At 38.0% G+C, this 20,835-nt stretch overlaps 1 protein-coding gene across 6 annotated transcripts in view; it reads left to right on the top strand.

Annotated features, from left to right (window-relative positions):
• PHTF2 (putative homeodomain transcription factor 2) overlaps window positions 1-20,835 on the top strand; it is a 183,985-nt gene that overhangs the window by 151,140 nt on the left and 12,010 nt on the right. For 4 of the 6 annotated variants that reach the window (XM_019031739.3, XM_055392513.2, XM_055392515.1 and 1 more), the window contains 4 exons: window positions 1,805-1,960; window positions 3,744-3,839; window positions 5,895-6,020; window positions 6,974-9,342. In XM_019031739.3, the coding sequence (XP_018887284.3) occupies window positions 1,805-1,960; window positions 3,744-3,839; window positions 5,895-6,020; window positions 6,974-6,994 (399 nt within the window). In that variant the 3' untranslated portion in view covers window positions 6,995-9,342. Of the gene's footprint in view, window positions 1-1,804; window positions 1,961-3,743; window positions 3,840-5,894; window positions 6,021-6,973; window positions 9,343-20,835 lie in introns of those variants that run through there. The other 2 variants (XM_055392512.2, XM_055392514.2) reach the window with 1 other exon arrangement.

The following is a 20,835-nucleotide window of genomic DNA, read 5'->3' as shown; positions in this document are numbered from 1 at the left end:
CTGGAGTGCAGTGGCACGATCTCAGCTCACTGTAGCCTCTGCCGCCCCGGCTCAAGCAATTCTCCTGCCTCAGCCTCCTGAGTAGCTGGGATTACAGGAGTGTGCCACCACGCCCGGCTAATTTTTGTATTTTTAGTAGAGACGGGGGTTTCACCATGTTGGCCAGGCTGGTCTTGAACTCCTGACCTCAGGTAGTGCACCTGCCTTGGCCTCCCAAATTGCTGGGATTACAGGCATGAGCCACCATGCCTGGCCTAATTTTTCTTTTTGTTTTTCTTTTTTTAATTTCTCTTAGAACCTTCAGATGAGAGACTTATTTTAAAATTACAGAAAGACTTTATGATTTTTGCCCAGGTATAGAATGACCAATGGGATGAAATAGAGTTGTACATAGCCATATATATGTAGAAACCTAATATATGATTAGATGGCATTATATATCAATGTGGGAAGGCTTTACATAATGGAAATATGAGGTAAAAATGGAGCAAAACCAAATGACTTCATGCTATACATAAAAATAAATTCTAGGTGGATTAAAGATCTAAATATGAAAAAATTTTTAATATGATCACAAATGAAAATTAAAATTTCGTGTCCTGCAAAGACACCATAAACAACAAACCAGAGTCTGGGAAAGATAGTGGCAAAATGACTTAAATAGGATTGTTAGTCACATTATAGAACTAAGTTCTACAAATCAATAGGAAAAACGAACAACATACTAGAAAAAAAGTGGATGTAGAATATAAAAAGATAACTCACAGGAGGAAATTTAATTACCAATAAGCATATGAAACATACTGATCCTCCCTAAATATCAGGAAAAGTAAAATTAAGGTAATGAGAGAACACTTCACGCCCATTAGATTAGCAGGTATTAGGAAGTTAGATAATAACAAGTATGAATGAAAATGATGGCAAAGGGAACTCTGATACACTGCTGAGAGTATAAATTGGTGCAACTATTTCAGAGACAAAACTTACAATATCTAATATAGTTGAAGATGTAATATCCAAGAACCCAGTGATTTGACTCCCAGATACTAACTTCTGGAGAAAGTTTTGCATGTGTGTACAAGGAAACACATAAAAGAATGTGTATGGCAGCATTGATTGTAATAATGGAAATTGGCAACAAAATATTAATGATAGGGTTGACCGATAAGTTGTGGTTGATTGTTTTACTGGCCAATAAATTGTGGCTGATTTTTTTACTTTAACATAGGAGTTAGAATGAATAAATTTAGAGCTAAATCTGTCATCATGAATCAACCTTGAAAACAACATTCAGTGGAATAAAAAAATTAAAGAATGATGTAGATAATGTAACATTTATATAAATTTTTTTCTTTTTTTTTCCAACTCCCAAGTGCTTAGAAAATAAATTTTAAAATACACAAAAAATTATATAGTCCAAGGATGTATATGTAGCTAAACTATAAAAACCATTATGGAAAAGATAAACATAAAATTCATTACTTCTGGGGTGGGAAGGGGAAGAAAAATGAGACGGCAAAGTTTAAAGTGATTTCAACTGAATCTGTAATATTATTATTTTTAATCTGAAAGAGATGTTGCAAAATATTAAGATTTGACAAAACTGGGTAGAGGCCGCATGGATATTAATTACCTTATACTCTATACTTTTGATATGCTTAAAATATTTCATAATTAATGTAGAATGTTTCTAAAATGTAATACTAAATTTATGAACAATCTATGAAGTAAAATGTTTATTTCTTTTGAAAAGAAATTGTTTGAATCAAATTGCTGCTTTATGTTACCTTTTTCATACTTTTAGCTACTTCATGTACATGAGATCTTCCTTGATTGTCACTACAATTGGGAATTGGTAATCTGGTGCATCTCGTTAACACTTTTTCTCCTAAGATTTGTTACCCTTGGATCAGAAACAAGTAAAAAATATAGCAATACCTCAATATTACTTACTGAACAGGTGAGTGTGCCTACTTATTATGCTACAAATTAATGTCTATAAGTTAAAATGTTTTCATTTCCTTTATGTTTTTCAAGAATGTGTTCTATTTGATTAAGGTCATTTGTGCTATAAAGCAAAATGTAAAATTTAATCGGACACAAGCCTTTCTTTAGTGTTCCTGCCTTGATTCATATTTCAAATCCAATCTACTTTTTTAATGTCCCATTTTTATTTGACAAGAAGGAAGTACCATTTGTTAAATTAATGTATTTTAAACTATGAATGGGACATGTTTGCTTTGCAGTGTAGCAGAGCCGCATTTGAGTAACTATACATTTTTACTCAGCAGAAAGAATAAAGTATAATTGGTTAATTTTATTTTGTATGAATTTGTTAAATATTTTCCTCCCGCCACTTTATAGGAATTTTGTAAAGAAACTTATTCCCATGAATATTTTAGTTAGGGATAGTTTGATTTTAAACAATCAATAAACCTGTCAAATGAGCTCAAACAGGAGAGTAACCCACAAAGATAAAGATCCCTAAGAAAGTATACTTGAGCCTGCCAGGCACGGTGGCTCATACCTGTAATCTCAGCACTTTGGGAGGGTAAGGCAGGTGGATTACCTGAGGTCAGGAGTTCAAGACCAGCCTGGCCAACAAGGTGAAACCCCATCCCTACAAAAAATACAAAAATTAGCCAGGTATGGTGGTGCGTGCCTGTAATCCCAGCTACTTGTTAGGCTGAGGCAGGAGAATCGTTTGAACCCTGGAGATTGCAGTGAGCTGAGATTGTGCCACTGCACTCCAGCCTAGGCAACAGAGTGAGACTCCAACTCAAAAAAAAGTATACTTGAGCCTTATGGAATTGGACAGAATCAACCACTTCCTCCAACTCGCTCTGAGGCTAATGGTTTCTCATTTCCGCCCTTCTAATCACCTTTCTTTCAGTGGCCTTTCTGTAGACTTGTTACCCTATGATTTTGGTTTACACACGGTTTTGGTTTGGCTTAGCATGAGTTCTGGCTTAGACTTTTACTAACTTTTCAGTTCATGTTCCTACAATATCTGATAGATATATCATGTTAGTCTCACCAGTCAGTATATTGAGTAGCTTTGGTTTGGGTGTACATTCCAGCCTAATCAGCGATGGCTGCCAGACTGGGGGTAAAGGTGAGATCAAATGGGGATAAGCACAGTTGCCTAGGCTTGCTTCTTCCACTGGCTTGGGGTTAGAGCATTTTTCAAATAAAGGAACTGTGGATACCCCAAAATTATCTATTATAGAGTGGATAATAAAAATACACAAATATTTTTGAGTGACTTTCAAATAAATCATAAAACAACAAGGCATTGTGACTGCCTATAATCCCAACACTTTGGGAGGCTGAGATGAGAGGATCACTTGAATCCAGGATTTCAATACCAGCCTGGGCAACATAGCAAGACCCCATCTCTAGTAAAAAAGAAAGAAAGAAAAATAATAAACTATTGATTTAGTTTATTCTAATTATTATTTATTTTTTAGGTTGATTTGGCTCTGATACTAAAGTGTCTCACCTTTTAAATAATGCCATCCAGTCTTTTTTATTTTGGCTTTCGATTACATTTGAAAAGTGTTTGAGAAACAGTTATTATTTTCCTATTATAAAATAAGTATAGGAAATTTGGAATATATAGTATAAAGACTATTAAAATCACCTATAATCTCAATAACCAGATACTTGAGTGAATATCTTTCAAGTCCTTTAAAAATGTGTATTTATTATAATTTGAAGCATTTCTATTCTTTTTATAAAAGATAAACCTCTACTTGAAAATGGAGAAAAAACCTAACAAAAAGGAGGAACTGACACTAGTGAATAATGTTTTAAAACTGGCTACTAAACTGCTAAAGGTAAGAATAGAATTGAAAATGGTTATAATGTCAAATATGCTGTTCTGACATAATTTTATTTTTTTGTTTATAGATATTACTTTGTATGTGGTTTTCATGATTATCCAAGTTGTTTCCAAATTATACTTGTGCACATACATACAATTTATATTTTACTTCTCATTGCAAAAGTCCTTGAACTAATCCAAATAATTTCTTTGGAAATTGTATATTAATAATAATATGTCTGGAGTATTGTAGAGGTTGGCATCTTTGGAAATGTATGCCTCCTACACCTTAAAATAGATATCAAAAAAGAAAATTTGTTGTTAACTTGGGAAGTTTTTAATTTTGTATTTCTCAGAGAAGTCTTCTGGTTGGCCTGAGTTAGCTTAAAAAGTAATAATACATAATTATCATAATAAATATATGTCATAAATAAACATTTAATTTTTGATAACAAAAAGGAATACAATTTTGATGTATTTTATCTCATAGTAACTCTTTGGGGGTAATTTAATAAAACATTTTTTATCACTGCTTACAATATTCATTATGTTTTTAGTTCTTAATAGGAAAATATTTTTTAAAATTTCAACTTCTATGACCAATTGAATATAATTGTTAGAGTTATTTATGTTTTCAGAGAATGGATGAAATTAGTTGTGTTTCAGTGTTACAGTTAATTCTTCAGTCAACTAAACAGTGTGAATTGGGTATAGACTGTGCACCACATAGTATTGAAGGGTTCAGAAGAAGTGGGTGGGGGGATAATAAAAAGCAATTACAGATTGCTTTCTTTTTCAAATCCCTTTAATTATCCTGAGGAAGATGATGACATTTAATTAACAAGCAAGATAATAGAGGCAAACTCCATTTTTGACCAAAATGCTCAATGGGAAAAAAATATTTTGAATTAATAGTTTTGTGTTTGCTTGACACATGTATATTGGCTATCTTCAGAGTGTAGGCACTGTGTAGGAAGGGGCTACAAAGGTGAGACTTAATGAGCAGCCACAATCTCAGAGCAAAGTATAAAAATGACTAGAATAACAAAGCATAATAGTATGATTCTTTTTGATCATACATAGTCTCCTAGTCAGAAATCTGGGACTTAACATAGATCGTACCTTCTTTCTCTCTCTCTTTACAGCCAAGAAATTCTCAAGTCCACTGATTCAGTCTTTTAAATATCTTCCAATTCATCCTCTTCTCTATTAGTACTGCCCTGTGTGAGATCCTTGTCTCTCACTTATGCTTTTGATACACTGAACTGCTTACAGATATTCTTGCTTCTGATCTCATTGCTCCCTAGTCTTTCTTCTACATTGCTGGCCCAATGATCTTTCTTCCTTGTACTTGGGCCCTAACAATGCTGAGCAACCTGTAGCAATTCAGATGTGTCATGTTCTCATGTGTCTTTCAGAATATTTACTCCCCACCATCCACAAAGTTTCAGGAGCACCTTCCTCTGTGGCCCCATTATTTGCTTTTTATATGTACCTTTGAAATGGGACTTTCATATTTTAATTATTTGTTGCATGTCTACTAAACTGTAAGGTCCTTCAGTTCAGGGACTGAATCTTAACTTCCCAGAGCCTAGCACAGGGCTTGGCATATAATAGAACTTTACATGTTTGAATTAACCAATTAATTAATACATGTATTTGAAAATGAATTGACTCAAAGAGGAGTTTTTACATGTTATAATCTTGTCAGAAAATTTGGCCAATTTCTAATTGTTCTACCAAAAGGTATTGTTCTCTTTCGGTTTCTAGTCTAGTTCTTATATTAAAAAATGTTCTCTAGCCTCTTTATAATAGCTTAAGGGACAGAAATTGGAGTTACACATTTAGTCACAGAGTTCTTTTAAAGGAAGTTCCTTTTTCCTTTAAAACCATTAAAACTATTATTAAAATTTACTTGTTTCAAGTTTAACCAAGTTTATCCTTTCTAAAAGCATCCATAATTGGTAACTTTTTTGAAAGTGTTTTTTAATTCTCATTGTATATTGTTCTGAATTAGCTTAGTAATTCTTTTTGAATCTGGCACGGACTTTTTTTTCTCTTCTGCTAGGAGTTGGACAGTCCTTTTAGATTATATGGGCTTACAATGAATCCGCTGCTTTATAACATCACCCAGGTTGTTATCCTGTCAGCCGTTTCTGGTGTTATCAGTGACTTGCTTGGATTTAATTTAAAGGTAAGAGGTTGCAAGTACTTTTTATTTCTTAGTTTCCTGTTGCATTTTTGTCGCGCCCATTTTACCCTCACATGCACAGTAATGCGGTCATTTTGGTAAGATTGCAATTATTGAACATTTCACATGTAATTTCGAAGAATTATATATATTTATGTTTTATAATACTGCAGGAATTTCTAACTTGGAACAGTATTTATTATAAATAGAAGTCTTGTGTAGGATAAGTAGAAGTATTTGTTTTTTTTTATTTTTTATTTTGAGATGGAGTCTGCTCTGTCACCCAGGCTGGTGTGCAGTTGCGTGACCTTGGCTCACTGCAACCTCCGCCTCCCGAGTTCAAGCATTTCTCCTGCCTCAGCCTCCCGAGTAGCTGGGACTACAGGTGTGCACCACCACGCCTGGCCAATTTTTGTATTTTTAGTAGAGACAGTGTTTCGCCATGTTAGCCAGGCTGGTCTCGAACTCCTGACCTCAAGTGATACACCCACCTTGGCCTCCCAGAGTGCTGGGATTGCAGGTGTGAGCCACCGCGCCCAGCAAGAAGTATTTATTTTTACTAATAAAGCTTTAATTTAGGTGATAAAAAAGAAAAAAAGCCTTATTTCTATTTTTGGCCAAAAGTTGTATTATTTATCTGTATAGCAATGCATACATCTTCCAATATATGCACAACTAACTGTTAGGAAGGTGTAAGATAATCATATTAAACAAGTACTGTATATATATATATAGAGAGAGAGAGTCACTTCTCAAGAGAAAGCAATAGAAATCTGATTTTCACATTTTTGTTTGTGTTTAAGGTGAGTTCTTCTTAAAAGGATAAAGGAGTTAAAATATTAGAAACTGCACTTGTTTGTGAATGAAATTTGAATTTAAAAATGGTGTTATATGATATAATTTAAGCTTTGATATTAAAACTGGCTTGTCACCACTTCTATTTTTTTTTTTTCTAGCTATGGAAGATTAAATCATGACAATTCAAAGAAAAGAAGATGTAGCCTCTTTTCCAGAGTAAGAGTACTGACTAAGCTGCCTGAAAGCTTGTCACTGATTCTTTGCTTCAGGAGTCTCAGCTAGGGAGTTGAAGTGTTTACATCAGACTGTCTTGTGCAATTCTTATATTTATTTTACTTGTTCACTTTTTTTTACATTTATTTTAGTCTTTATATTTTTATTTTTAAGCATTGATGTACTTAGTTGTTGAAAGGGTGATGAAACTGATATCCAGATACTTGAGATCCTGATAATTGGTCATAAATAATTGGCAAAATAACAAATTGTGAAAATAGAAGCCATTGCTCAGCACCGTTTCTCCATCAATGCCGTGAACTTGCCTTACTTGAGGAAAAATTCTTTAACTTTGGAATATTGCATTGAACTCAGCTATATACATAAAACATTTTCTTTGGTAAATCAAGATCCAGTCAGGGTTTCTCTTGAATTATTTTGGAACAATGCCAGGATCCAAACTGATTAAGTTACAGTTTAAGCACCCTTCAGTGTTAATATATACGGTATTATATAACAGGTCAACAAGTGCTCTTTGATGATAAAACTTGTAATAGAGCAATAATTGTAAATGGTTACCATACTGTAAGATATTTTGATAAAAATTAACTAGTAATACTTGTATTTATTTGAAACACTGGGCTGTTTGCACAGCTCCAACTGTGCATGCTCAAAATGTGCACTTTTTAAAATTGTTACTTTTAATGCGTATCTTTATATGGGATCTGTTATAGTGTACTAGGGCATGATATGGTATCCTTTTGAGTGAGGTATATACTCATCTCACAAGTGAAGTGCCTATTGATATTACTAAAGTACATTATGTTTACTCAAGTAAATAATTTTCTCCCCATGGTACACTCTAGTGTAGGCTATTCATACCACACCGAAATGAACAACTTAAGAATAAGGCTAAGAACCAATAAAATATTTCTCTAATTGCTAGTTGTAAAACTGTATCCAAATTTTCAGAAAAGACAGCTTCAGCTTGCAAATTCTACCCTCTAAACTTATCTGGTGCATTCTCCCCACCCCACCACCATTATATAAGGGCTATTTTAGATGCTTTTAACCTCCCCAACAAATAATTTGCCAAGTGTCCAATGAGAACTTATCATGTTGGTGAGTTAGGTAAATCGGGCGAATATGATAGTGTCTTACATTGGGCCTTGATTTTAAGTTGTTATATTTGTACAATCGAGTATTTTAGAAATTACATGAAACATGAAACAGTTTTTGCAATTTTTTTTAAACTGGGCATCTGGTTTCTAAAAAATTATTTGAAACAATCTAGAATTTTCTTGGTGCAAAGTGTATCATGTGGAATATCCTCATATTTTTACCATATTTTAAGAACTTTAAGATGATTAATTGTAAATAATTTATTTGATTGGTGCAGTTCCAATCCCTAAATCATAATCTTAAAATCAGGAATGTGTGGAGAACAGAGCCATGTCATATCACTTTGCTCTTACCATTCCTTTTGATCAGCCTCAATTCAGCCTCATTGTGTAGTATGTTTTTTCTTTCTATGAAAAACAACAGAAAGCATTTCATTTTATTTGCCTATGTTCAAATATGTTTAATAATGACCAAAGTGCATTCTGAGTTTTTTCAAGGAATGTAATACTGGAGCTTTAAGAACATACTTAGTTTCTCATGTGAAAACTTAGGCTTTGTCTGATGTTTTTTCTTCCTCTATTGTCTAATGTTGAGGTTGTTTTTAGGAATTATATTTTATAAACTTTTTCAAAATAAGGTACATGCCTATACAGAACTTAACATTTTGCACAGAATATATCAAATATATTTTGAGAAAAAAAGTATGGCATGAGTTCTGTTAGGAATAAAAGATGAAACTATTGTATCTCACAAAAAATCTTATTTCAGAATGGAAATATTTTTGAGAAAAGTAGCTGAGTATACTGGTTTAAGAAAATGCTTGTTTTAGATTGAGGTTAACTTAGAGTTGGGAGTTGATTTATTAAGTACAGTATACCTCTCAACAGTTTATTAATAATATGTTGAATTATGTCAGTGTGGGCAGCAGTAGAATACTAAAAGAAAATGTCATGTTAAGCAATTTCAGAACATTAACTGAACTATTTTCAAAGCAGAAAAATTGACATTGCTGCCTTTAAGAATACCACGAATGTAAGAAATTGAAAGAAATTGTAAAATATCACATAATATAGAAATGGCAGTTCAAAGAGAATTGTGGCAGATGTTGTGTGTGAACTGTTGTTTCTTTGCCACATGTGTTGTATTTGAAAGTTTTACAGTAAGTTTAAAATAAAACATTCTATGACTGACAGTGGTTTTTTTTTAATTTTCAGGTCATATACATTTCTGTGGTAATTTTGTGTTTACTTAACATAAAATTTAGTTAGATTTGGGGGGAGTGAAAATAAATTTTTTATAACTTTCCAACATTTTAGATTTTGTTATGATTCTTAGAACATGAAAGAATAATACATACACAGGTTTTTCATCACCAAAATGATATTATATCACTAATGTTTGTTTGCTTCTTTGTTTTTGAATACAGCAAACTGGCTGTGGCCTGAAATATTAAAGCTCATTGTGAAAAGATAGTGGCTTTTTTGGTTTGTTTGTTTGTTTTGAGACAGTCTCACACTGTCACCTGGGCTGGAGGGCAATGGTGCAATCTTGGCTTACTGCAACCTCCGCCTCCCAGGTTCACGCTATTCTCCTGCCTCAGCCTCCCGAGTAGCTGGGATTACAGGCGCCTGCCACCACGCCCTGCTAATTTTTTGTGTTTTTAGTAGAGTATGGGGTTTCTCTATGTTGGCCAGACTGGTCTCAAACTCGTGATCTCATGATCTGCCCGCCTCGGCCTCCCAAATTGCTGGGCTTATAGGCGTGAGCCACTGTGCCCGGCCGATAGTGGTGTTTTTAAACAAATGATTTTGCCACATGAATTTAGCATGAGAGATTATGATCAACAGTAGGATGGTTAAACATTCTAATATTTCTGTTATCAGATTGGTCCAAGTGTTCACTGGGCTTAAATTAATCTAGGACTATTAATTCAAGTGCACTTTCAAACTTACTTTAAGCTTACAAACGGCTCTTTTAATGAATCTCCCTTCATACTTCAAAATAGCAATATGACTGGCACTTCTTAATTGTTTGCTGTATCACTTAGAACATAATTCTCAACTTTTTTTCTGCCAAGCCTATACAAAAAGACACCACAAATGCTTAACAGTAGCACTGGCTCCCCAAAGTACTTACTGCCTGGGGAATCTAAAAGGCCATTAGGGATGGGAAAAACCCAAGTGTTTTTTTCTACTTTCACACCATTCAGCATAACACTTCTGATAGCAGATTCTCTGGCAGACACCAACTGGGTGTTTTAGAATTTAACTCAGCTCTAACACTACACCCAAAAGAATGTCAGATCCCACAGGTTGAGGGCTCATTCCCACCAGACTGCCCCCACTTCAGATGCCAGGCACAAGACCCAGGTTGTGATCTGCCTCCCCATCAGGGTTCCTACGACCCTCTTCTTGGGTTCAATTAATTTGCTAGAGAAACATTTAACTTTTACAGGTTTATTATAAAGGATACAGATGATGGAGGAGATGCATAGGCAAGGTATGGGGGAAGGAGTGTGGAGCTTTCATGCCCTGTCCAGAGTGTGCCACACTCCAGGAGGCTCCATGTGTTGTGCAACCCAGAAACCCTCCAAATCCCATGGTTGAGGGATTTTTATGGAGGCTTCAAATCACATAGGCATGATTAATAAACTCCACTTCCAGCCTCTCTGGAGGGAAGGTGGAACTGAAAGTTCCAAGTTTATAATCATGGTTTGGTTCTTCTGGTGACTGGCCCTCATTTAGGAGCCCACCAAGATTTGCCTCCTTGCAGTAAAAGACATTCCTATTACCTGGAATTTACAAAGCTTTTAGGAACTGCATGACAGGAACTAGAGTCAAAGACCAAATATTAGAACAAAAGATTCTCCTAGCACCCTTGTCATTCAGGAAATTACAAGAGCTTTAGGAGCTCTGTGCCAGCGACTGGGGGCAGAGACCTGTGTATATATATAATTTCAGAGAGGTGGTACAGATACACTTTCAAGAAAGTATTCCCCAAGTGATTTGTAAAATTTGTTCCACTTAACCAGTTGTCACCACCCTGAGAATTATTGGCTTAAGATACAAAATTTTGTAGAATGTGTAAAAGAAAATAAAATTTAAGGACCCTCCAAACTTACTATGCCCAGGGGAAGTTAAGTCCTAGAGACAGAGTAACATAGCATATTTGCCCCTTTTGCTTCTTAGATTATAGATTAACTTTCTTCCTTATTGTTCTTGTTCTGTAAATGACTAGGAAAGACCAGAGACCAAACTTCTGCCTCTTCTAGTCCCTAATCTTTGTTATAGATTAACTGCCTCTTTTATTGTCCTATACCTAAATCAGACCAGGTGGAGCAAAAGACCCCCATGACTGTTACATCTTCAGTGTGGAATATTAAATATACCTTTTAAGAGAAAGAAAGACCACCTCAGCTAATTAGATCATTGAATTATGCATTAAACCTTCTATAGAAAGATGTAGAAATCTGTTAAGCTCCCCTAAACTTTGTCTATACAAATGATCCCAAACTTCTAGACTTCAGAACACTGACTTCCATCCTTTGGAATATGTGCTTCTCCGGGGACTGTTGTAAAACTTTGTGCTTGGGTAAACTTACTCAAACTTAGATTTTTTTTTTTTTTTTTCCTTGAGATGGAGTCTCACTGTATCGCATAGGCTGGAGTTCAGTGGCACGATCTCAGCTCACTGCAACCTCCACCTCCCAGGTTCAAGTGATTCTCATGCCTCAGCTTCCCAAATAGCTGGGATTACAGGCATGTACCACCATGCCTGGTTAATTTTTGTATTTTTAATGGAGATGGGGGTTTCACCATGTTGGCCAGGCTGGTCTTGAACCCCTGACCTTAGGTGATCTGCCCGCCTTGGCCTATGTGCTGAGATTATAGGTGTGAGCCACTGCACCTGGCCAATTTACTGGATTCTAACCCTTTTGATTATTTTAGGTTGACAAATGTAAATTCCATGAGATATTAACTGTATTTACCACTATTCTCAGCACCTGGAACAGTGCCTGATACCCAGAAATATCACAATATATTTACCTAATGTGTGACTTGAGTCGAATAGGACCTTCGACACCACTCATTCCAAAGTCCCCATTTTACCAAATGAAAAAAATAGGACCCAAAAGAGGTTAAGAAGCTTGTCCAAGGTTGCACAACTACTCAATGATAGAATCCAAACTCTCCGTATCCCCTTTGCAGGTATACATTCTATAATCGTATCTTTGTGTAAGCATTTGGCACCTCTTGACTGATCAAAATTGTTCATCATAGGAAGAATACCCTGGGGAGAACAAATATATTGATAAATTATCTGTCCATTTTTTTAGTGAGGTCATATACAAACTAATAAACCTTGGCAATAGGAAAATGTCAGAATTCATCTTGACATCTGCCTGTTCAACTCTGCAGTGTGCCCTAGTGGAAAGAACATATGCTTTGGCATCAGGCTTCTTTTACAATCTTGAGCAAATTACTTAACCTCTGTGAGCTTTGCTTTTCTCAGCTGTAAATTACTAACAGTAATACCTATCTTACAGGGCTATTAGGAGGATTAATGAGATAACATATGTAAAGCACCTAGCAAGGAACTGATGTGTTAGTTATGCAGGAAAATTGGTTCTCTTCACCTTTCTTACCAAGAAAAACAAGTAACGGCCTAGGGCAATTAACAAAAATTTCCAAGCTAAATCATTCATATTACATAAGATATCATATGCATCCCCACCAAATGTGAGAACTATTAAGAATCATCCTTCTTATAAACTATCATTCTCCTGCATGTGAAAAATTCTTTTACAAGAAGTTGACATTTAATTCCCTTTCTTCCTAAGCAGGCACACTAAAATGTGGGAGGAAAGTCTCATCCTTTTGCAAGCCTATGTGTTACTGTATATCCAATTATGAGCAATTTTGCTAAATTCTCAGATGCATATTCCATTCATATCTCTTCATTTTTATATCTCTGGCTCATTTATATGTGGATACTCTCACTAACAGCACCCTAGAGTCCTTTCATTTTCAACCTGCTTCTCAACTTTAAGTTGTCTGCTCACTGTTCATACTTGGAGTTGCTGGAGAGCATTGAACTTGACTTTCTAGAAATCATGCTTATCAAGATGTAGCTGAAATCTCTCAGCTCTATATTTGGCAATGTGCCTTTTAATCCATTTCATGTCCATTTATATGCTGCCTACAATGGCTCTTTTGAACCTCCTTTATCACCCTCAAGTTTCTCTCATCTGTATCTGTTTCCTCTAACTTTACTGAAAAGATAGAAATCACTAAGCATGAATTCTACCATCTTCTCCCTACTACAGCTCTGTCAAAAAGATGTTGCTCTCTGAGCCCAACTCTCCCTCAGTCCCCAGGATTCTGTCCCTGTCCACCTTTAATCTTTTCCTTTCCTGATTTTATGTTATAAGTTATTTAGATTTCGATGAGAGATAATCGTACCTAGAGTATGGGAGAACTATTTAAGGTTTACAGGTTGAGTGGAACCCTTGTATACTAGATGGTACTGTGAGGGCTTGCCACACTGTCAGCCTTCATCTGAACAGAGCAGAAAGTGTTTCTGCATGTTCACCAAGCCCTGCTGGACTGTATCACTTTTCTCTCTGGGCCGTAACTCAGTGGTCAGCGATTGGTGCCTTGCTCTAAAGCAGCCAGCCATTTTACGTGCCTGCAAGTAGCCTATAGGGTTGGTTTTGGCATGAGAGCTTTGCCCAATAGATGCACTGTATCCTTGATGGTGACTTGCTAACTCAGTGAGATTCTCTCTTACTGCAAATTTGAATTTAGGACACAGTGTTAGCAGGAGGAGTTGCTAGAAAAGCAGAAACCCAGGAGAAACCATGAATTGAGCAAAGCCATAAAGTAAAAAGGAGGTAGTGATAATGGAGAAAGGAGAAGAAAGTAACAGAAACTGCCCAAAACTGGCAGGAGCAGAGAAACCGAGCAATAGCTCGGGTAGTAACTTTTAGACCTTTAACATATCATTACAATGCTAAAATCCCTGCCCCTAAATGAAAATGGCCACCATGTTGTATACATACAATGTATGAAGAAGCATGTTTGGGAACTGCACATGTGTGGAACTCCACCCTGAGCATGTTATATACCTCCCCTGCCTCTCATCTAACTCTTTGCAGTCCCCTGACTCCTATTGCTCCAGGAGAAGGTGACTTTAGAGCAAGAGCTCCCCTTCTCTATTCTCTGGCCACTGAATAAAACCCAACTGCCTTTTCCAATTGGACCTACTTTCTTTGCAGCTGATACAAAGTAGGGAAGGTACTCAGTTTACTGTATCACATGTGAACAGTTTAGTATGGCTGGGGAAAATGATGTGTAGGCAAGAGTAGAAGATAATGCTGGAAGATGACTTTGTGGAGCCAAGAAATTTGAATTTTATCTTCAAGATGAAGACTGCCTAGCACAGTGCCTGATTTCTTAGTTGCTTGGTGAGTACAACACTTGAGATGTCACCATCTTCACTAGGATACTTAGTAAACAGCTCCAGACTGAGATTGATTGATTGATTGATATTTTGAAGCAGGGCCTTGCTCTGTTGCCCAGGCTGGAGTGCAGTGGTGCAAGCACGGCTCACTGCAGCCTCAACCTCCTAGACTGAAGTGATCCTCCCACTTAAGCCTCCCAACTAGCCGGGACTACAGGTGTGTACCACCACACTCAGCTCATTTTTTATTTTTATGTAGAGACGGGGTCTCACTAGTTTTCAGGGCTGGTCTTTTTTTAATTTAAAATTTAGTATATATTAAGGGTTCTATTCACTATGCTAGAATTTTTTATGTAACTAAAATATTGACATGGTACAAGTTTGTATCCAAGGGTGTCTCAGTCCATTTAGTGTTGCTATCTAGGAATACCTCAGACTGGGTAATTTATTTTTAAAAGATATATTTGGCTCATGGTTCTGCAGGCTGTAAAAGAAGCCTGGCACCAGCATCTGCTTCTACTGAGGGTCTCTGACAGCTTGCACTCATCAGGGAAGGGAAGAGCCAGCATGCACAGAAATCACATGGGGAGAGAGGAAGCAAGTGTGGGGAGAGAGGTGCCATGCTCTTTTTAACAACCAGTTATCACGGGAACTAATAGAGTGAGAACTCATTGCTAGGAGGATGGCACCAAGACATTTAGGCGGAGATGAGTAAATCATGAGTAAGACATTCATGATTTGTCCTGTGACCCAAACACCCCTCATTGGCCCCATCTCCAACATTGGGAGTCAAATTTCAACATGAGATTTGGAGGGGTCAAACAAACTATAGCACAGGGTATATATAATTAAGTTGACCTCAGTTTCTTTCTCCACCTTTGCTGTTGTTTTTGTTTGTCTTTTGAGAGAGGGTCTCGTTCTGTTGCCTAGGCTGGAGTGCAGGGGTGCGATCATGGCTCACTGAAGCCTCCCAGGCACAAGTGATCCTCCCACCTCAGCCTCCTGAGTAGCTGGGACCACAGGCACAGGCCACCACGCCCGGCTAATTTTTGTATTTTTTGTAGAAACGAGATTTCCCCTGTTGCCGAGGCTGGTCTTGAACTCCTGAGCTCAAATGATCCACCCTCCTGCCCTGGCCTCCCAAAGTGCTGGGATTACAGGTGCGAGTCACTGTGCCTGGCCTTTCTTCACCTTTGAATGATAGAGTTGATTTCTAATTATTTGCAAAGTGACACCATTTAAAAAAAATTTACAGAATAGCTCAAGTTATCTTGCACTCTGGTGAAGATCACAGGCTCTGGAATCAGGCAGAGCTGGGACTGACTTGAAGCATGTATATGGCCTCGGGCAAGTTCCTTAACCTCCATAATCCTCATCTGTAAAATGAGATAGGAAGCAACTAATACTGGAGCCTCATGTGGTTCTTGTGAGTGTGAAATTAAGAGATATCTGTGTAACGGGCAGGGACTTGTTCCACAACACTCCCTAAATCTGGCTTTGAGTACCTATTCAAAAGGTATCAAGTCAGGCTGGGCACAGTGGCTCACATCTGTAGTCCCAGCACTTTGGTAGGCCGGGAGTTGGAGACCAACCTGGGTAACATAGCAAGACCCTGTCCCTATGAAAAAATGTAAAAATTAGCCAGGTATGGTGGCATGGCATATGCCTGTGGTCCCAGCTACATGGGAGATTGAGATGGGAGGGTTGCTTGAGCCCAGGAGTTTGAGGTAGCAGTGAGATACGATTATGCCACTGCACTCCAGCCTGGGCAAAAGGGCAAGACCCTGTCATTAAAAAAAAAAAAAAAAAAGAATCAACCTGTTATGTGTGGAGGAGCCCCTCCTTCTTAGATTGGCACAAAAACCCAGGGGCTTCAGCTAATGCCCGAAAAACACAGAATTGGGTTGCTCTTTGTTCTCTGGTGGCATCTGTACTTCCATCTTGGTGCTTTCTGGTGCCCAGCCAACTCCCCCTGCGCCTGCTGGGTGTGGACACTGCAGCCCGCTCAGCAGTGCTCCTCACAGAGGTCCTTCCTGCTGAACCCAGGCTCAGCCTCAAGATCCTCACCTCTGCTACAAGGCCTCAGATCCCAGAATCCTTCCACACATACCTCCTAGCCGTGCGCCATTAGGCACACCTGCAACCTGTCTTGGGCAGGAGCGCCTCTACCAGCAACTCCCACCTCCTCAGTCTCCACCGCCTCTTCTCAATTCACCAGATTTTCAAACCAAAGCCTGGGTGAGTAGTTGTCCTCGGGGACTTGACAACTTCTGTTTTCAGCCTAGAAACTCCAAAGGCAATAATACCCTTAGAGGGGAGGGAATTAGTCTCAAAATAGGATTGTATGACTATCTTCTGGTCGTCTTGGAATAGGGGAAAGAAAGATATTGCTCATTCTTTTGAGTCTCTTCCAATAGCAAATTATCATGCCATTTAGAGAGATGCTTAGTTCAGAGTTTGACACATAGTAATCCTACAACTCTCAAAAAGTATTAACTATTAATACTATCATTTTTATTTGGCTCCCCTTTGGACAACAGGCAAGAATTCAAAGTGATTTCAGTAAATAAGACCAACTAGAAAATGAACTTGGAGAAACCAAAGCTATCTGAAGAAAGAAATCTAAGTTGTTAAAAGGATGAAATATAAAGGCTTTGGGAGAAAACACTTGGATTACTTGATATGGAAAATTTTTTAAATGGAAAGCCTACCTTTGTGTTTAAGCATATGACAGTTTATGGCAAAGACCTGATCATTCTTCATCAACCCTAGGATTTAAAATAACACATAGTCATTTGACTTGTATCATTAGATCTGGGCTAGCCATTCACAAAAAAAACTATCAATTATTCCCTCAACATGGAGTGTTTTTTGTTTTTGTTTTTGTTTTTTGAGACGGAGTCTCGCTCTGTCACCAGGCTGGAGTACAGTGGTGTGATCTCGGCTCACTGCAACCTCCACCTCCTGGATTCCAGCGATTCTCGTGCCTCAACTTCCCAAGTAGCTGGGATTACAGGCACATGCCACCACACTCAGCTAATTTTTGTATTTTCAGTAGAGACGGGGTTTCACCATGTTGGCCACGATGATCTCAATCTCCTGACCTCGTGATCCGCCTGCCTCGGCCTCCCAAAGTGCTGGGATTACAGGCGTGAGCCACTGCCAACGTGAAGTGTTAATAGAAGCTGTGGATTCTCCAACCCTAATGATGCCTTGGGCAGTTTTGAAGTTCACCTTCTTGCAAAGAAGATTGGCTTAGTGGATGCATTCAGGTCCTACTCAACATTGTGATTCTACATATGCTTTTCCACATAGCAGGTGATCCTGAAAATCATATTTTTTACAATGGTATATTTTTTGAATGTCAGTTGACTATGCATAGAAGGAAGGTCCTGCTGTAAATATCAAGAACCTAGGTTTGTACCTTTGCATTCAGACAGATTTCCTGGTGACCTGGAGTAGCCATTTATCCCATCTGAATAAAGATGGGACAGAATTAGAATTACTTGATTTAATCCTCATTCTGCTTTAACACTCAGAGATATTTTTCCTTCAAATATTCTTTCTCTATTGCTAATAAGCAGTAGAATTAAGAATTCTTTTATTCTCAGAAAGTAGACTGTGGTCATAATTTCCTAATGTAAATATTTAATTTAATTTTTTTTTCTTTTTTTGGAGACAGAATCTCGCTCGTTGCCCAGGCTGGAGTGCAATGGCACAATCTCGGCTCACTGCAACTTCTGCCTCTGTGTTCAAGCGATTCTCCTGCCTCAGCCTCCAGAGTAGCTGGAACTACAGGCGCCCGCCACCATACCCGACCAGTTGTTTTGTATTTTAAATTTTGTTTCTAAAAGGAAATTAAAAAGCTGTCTTGTGGAGGACTTCAGCTACCCCATTATTCTAGCAGAGTGTTTTCATCAGTTGTCCTAATTTGAGGAAGTCTATTTTTTTGTGGGGCAGGTAATTTAAGACACTTTTGTTTCTTACCATGCCCCATCACTTTAGCAAATTAGGCTTTTTCACTGCTTCCTGAGTGAATTTTCACTTGTTTTGGGTTGGTAGGATTAAGCAATCGCGCTTTTAAGCAGGGCCTTGGTGTTCAGGCGTGACCCTCTTCAGTTTCAGGTTTTCCTAATTCCTTGAAATCAGCCTGTCCTAATTCAGCCATTTTACCAGGAGTTAATCAGACTGCATCTCATTAGTAGGCCCTTGTTTTAAAACTCTGGGAACAGAAGTTTCTTCTCCCATTGATCTTCTACCCATCTCTAAAATGTAGCTCTTGGTGGCAGTTATTTGTCTTATTCTAAATAGTGAATCCCAGGATTGGGACACAGGACCCTTGACTAATTTTCATTTCATTTTTCCGTCTGTGCTCCAGTCCCCACCAGGTACTAGACTCTGATTGCCACCCTGAGAGCTGGTGACAAAACCTCTGCCTTTGGCTCTTTGTGTATTGTTTAGCTTGGCCTTCTCTTTCCAATTTACTCTTTTTATGCTCTTCACACGTCTTATAAAATTGCTAGGTAGACATATCATTTAAGCCAGCCTAACTTGGCCACTCTAATGGTGCGTAACATTTGTGTAGCAAGGTTGTAAGATGCTCATCAAAGTCTATGTCTTACCATTTTTATTTTTGTTATTTATTTTATTTTATTTATTTTTTTATTTTTGAGACAGGGTCTCTCTGTGTTGCCCAGGCTGGACTGCAGTGGTGTGATCATGGCTCACTGTAGCCTCCACCTCTCAGGCTCAAGCTGTTCTCCCACCTCAGCCTTCCAAGGAGCTGGGACCACAGGTGTGTGCCACCATGCCTGGCTAATTTTTTAATTTTCTGTAGAGATGGGCCTCCCTATGTTTCCCAGGCTGGTCTCGAACTCCTGAGCTCAAGTGATCGTCCTGCCTTGGCCTCCCAAACTGTTGGGATTATAGGTGTGAGCCATTGTGCCAGGCCCATTTTTACATGTTCCAAAACACGTAGTGTAGGTCTTTGAACATAGCTACTCATTGAGTGGAGGGTAAGGGAGAGCATTAGAAAGAGATGAGAGGTTTGCTTAGAATATGATATCTTCATAATGGTCTTAACACTGGCTGCCTTTCAGAATGACTTAGATTATCTTTAAAACCATACTAACAACTCTGCCCCACCCCCAGAGATTCCAATTCAATTTGTCTGAGAAGACTTTTTTTTTTAAGCCCCAAAGCTATTCTTGGTGAGCCAGAATTGTCATTATTAAAACACTGATCAAAAACATTTTTGGACAAATGATGAAGACATTGTGAGTGGGTACAATGATTGAGGAGGCTGGGACAAATGTTTCCGTTATGTTGACATCTTAAAAGTTTTGTGCCCTAAATAATGTGGCAGTATTTTCCTTTTGACACTTCTTAGGCCCAGAGACCCTGGTTGATATAGTTAGGCTTTGTGTCCCCACCCAACTCTCATCTTGAATTATAATCCCAAGGTGTTGAGGGAGAGACCTGGTGGGAAGTGACTGGGTCATGGGGGTGCTTCCCCCGTGCTGTTCTCCTGATGGTGAGGGAGTTCTCACGAGATCTGATGGTTTATAAATGGCAGTTTCCCCTGGCCTTTTCGCTCTGTCTCACCTCCTATCATGTAAGATGGGCCTGCTACCATTCCGCCATGATTGTTAAGTTTCCTGAGACCTCCCCAGCCATGCAGAACTGTGAGTCAATTAAGCCTCTTTCCTTTATAAATTACCCAGTCTTGGCTAGCATCTTTATAGCAGTGTGAAAATGGACTAATACACTGGTGATCCTAGTTATATGCTGACAGTAAATGTAAATAATGCTGTTCCTTCCTCAGGGACTTAAGATAGATGATTTGTTCCAACAGAATATGTCAGCTGAGTGGTGTCAGTGACATTTAACCCCGTTCCCCTGAGTGCTCATATGTGGCAAACAGTTACAGCAGCAAGTCTTTTAGGAACTTTGTTTCAAGAGGGTGTTAAAGAAGAAAGTAACAGTTGGTGCAGAAATGGAAGTGATCCAAACTACCCAGCGTATCTAGTCCTTAAATCAGCACAAAGCCTGCCTTCCTCCCTTCCTCACTTCTGTATGGTCTGAGCTCAGTGAAGAGAGCTGCCTACACTTCAGTTGATTATTCATTTATTTACTTATTTATTTTTGAGACAGAGTCTCACTCTCACCCAGGCTGGAGTGCAGTGGTGTGATCTCGGCTCACTGCAACTTCTGACTCACTGGT

This window comes from Gorilla gorilla, chromosome 6 (assembly GCF_029281585.2).
Source record: "Gorilla gorilla gorilla isolate KB3781 chromosome 6, NHGRI_mGorGor1-v2.1_pri, whole genome shotgun sequence".
In the NCBI taxonomy this organism is placed as follows: Eukaryota; Metazoa; Chordata; class Mammalia; order Primates; family Hominidae; genus Gorilla; species Gorilla gorilla.
This window is presented reverse-complemented; position numbering and strand designations above follow the sequence as displayed.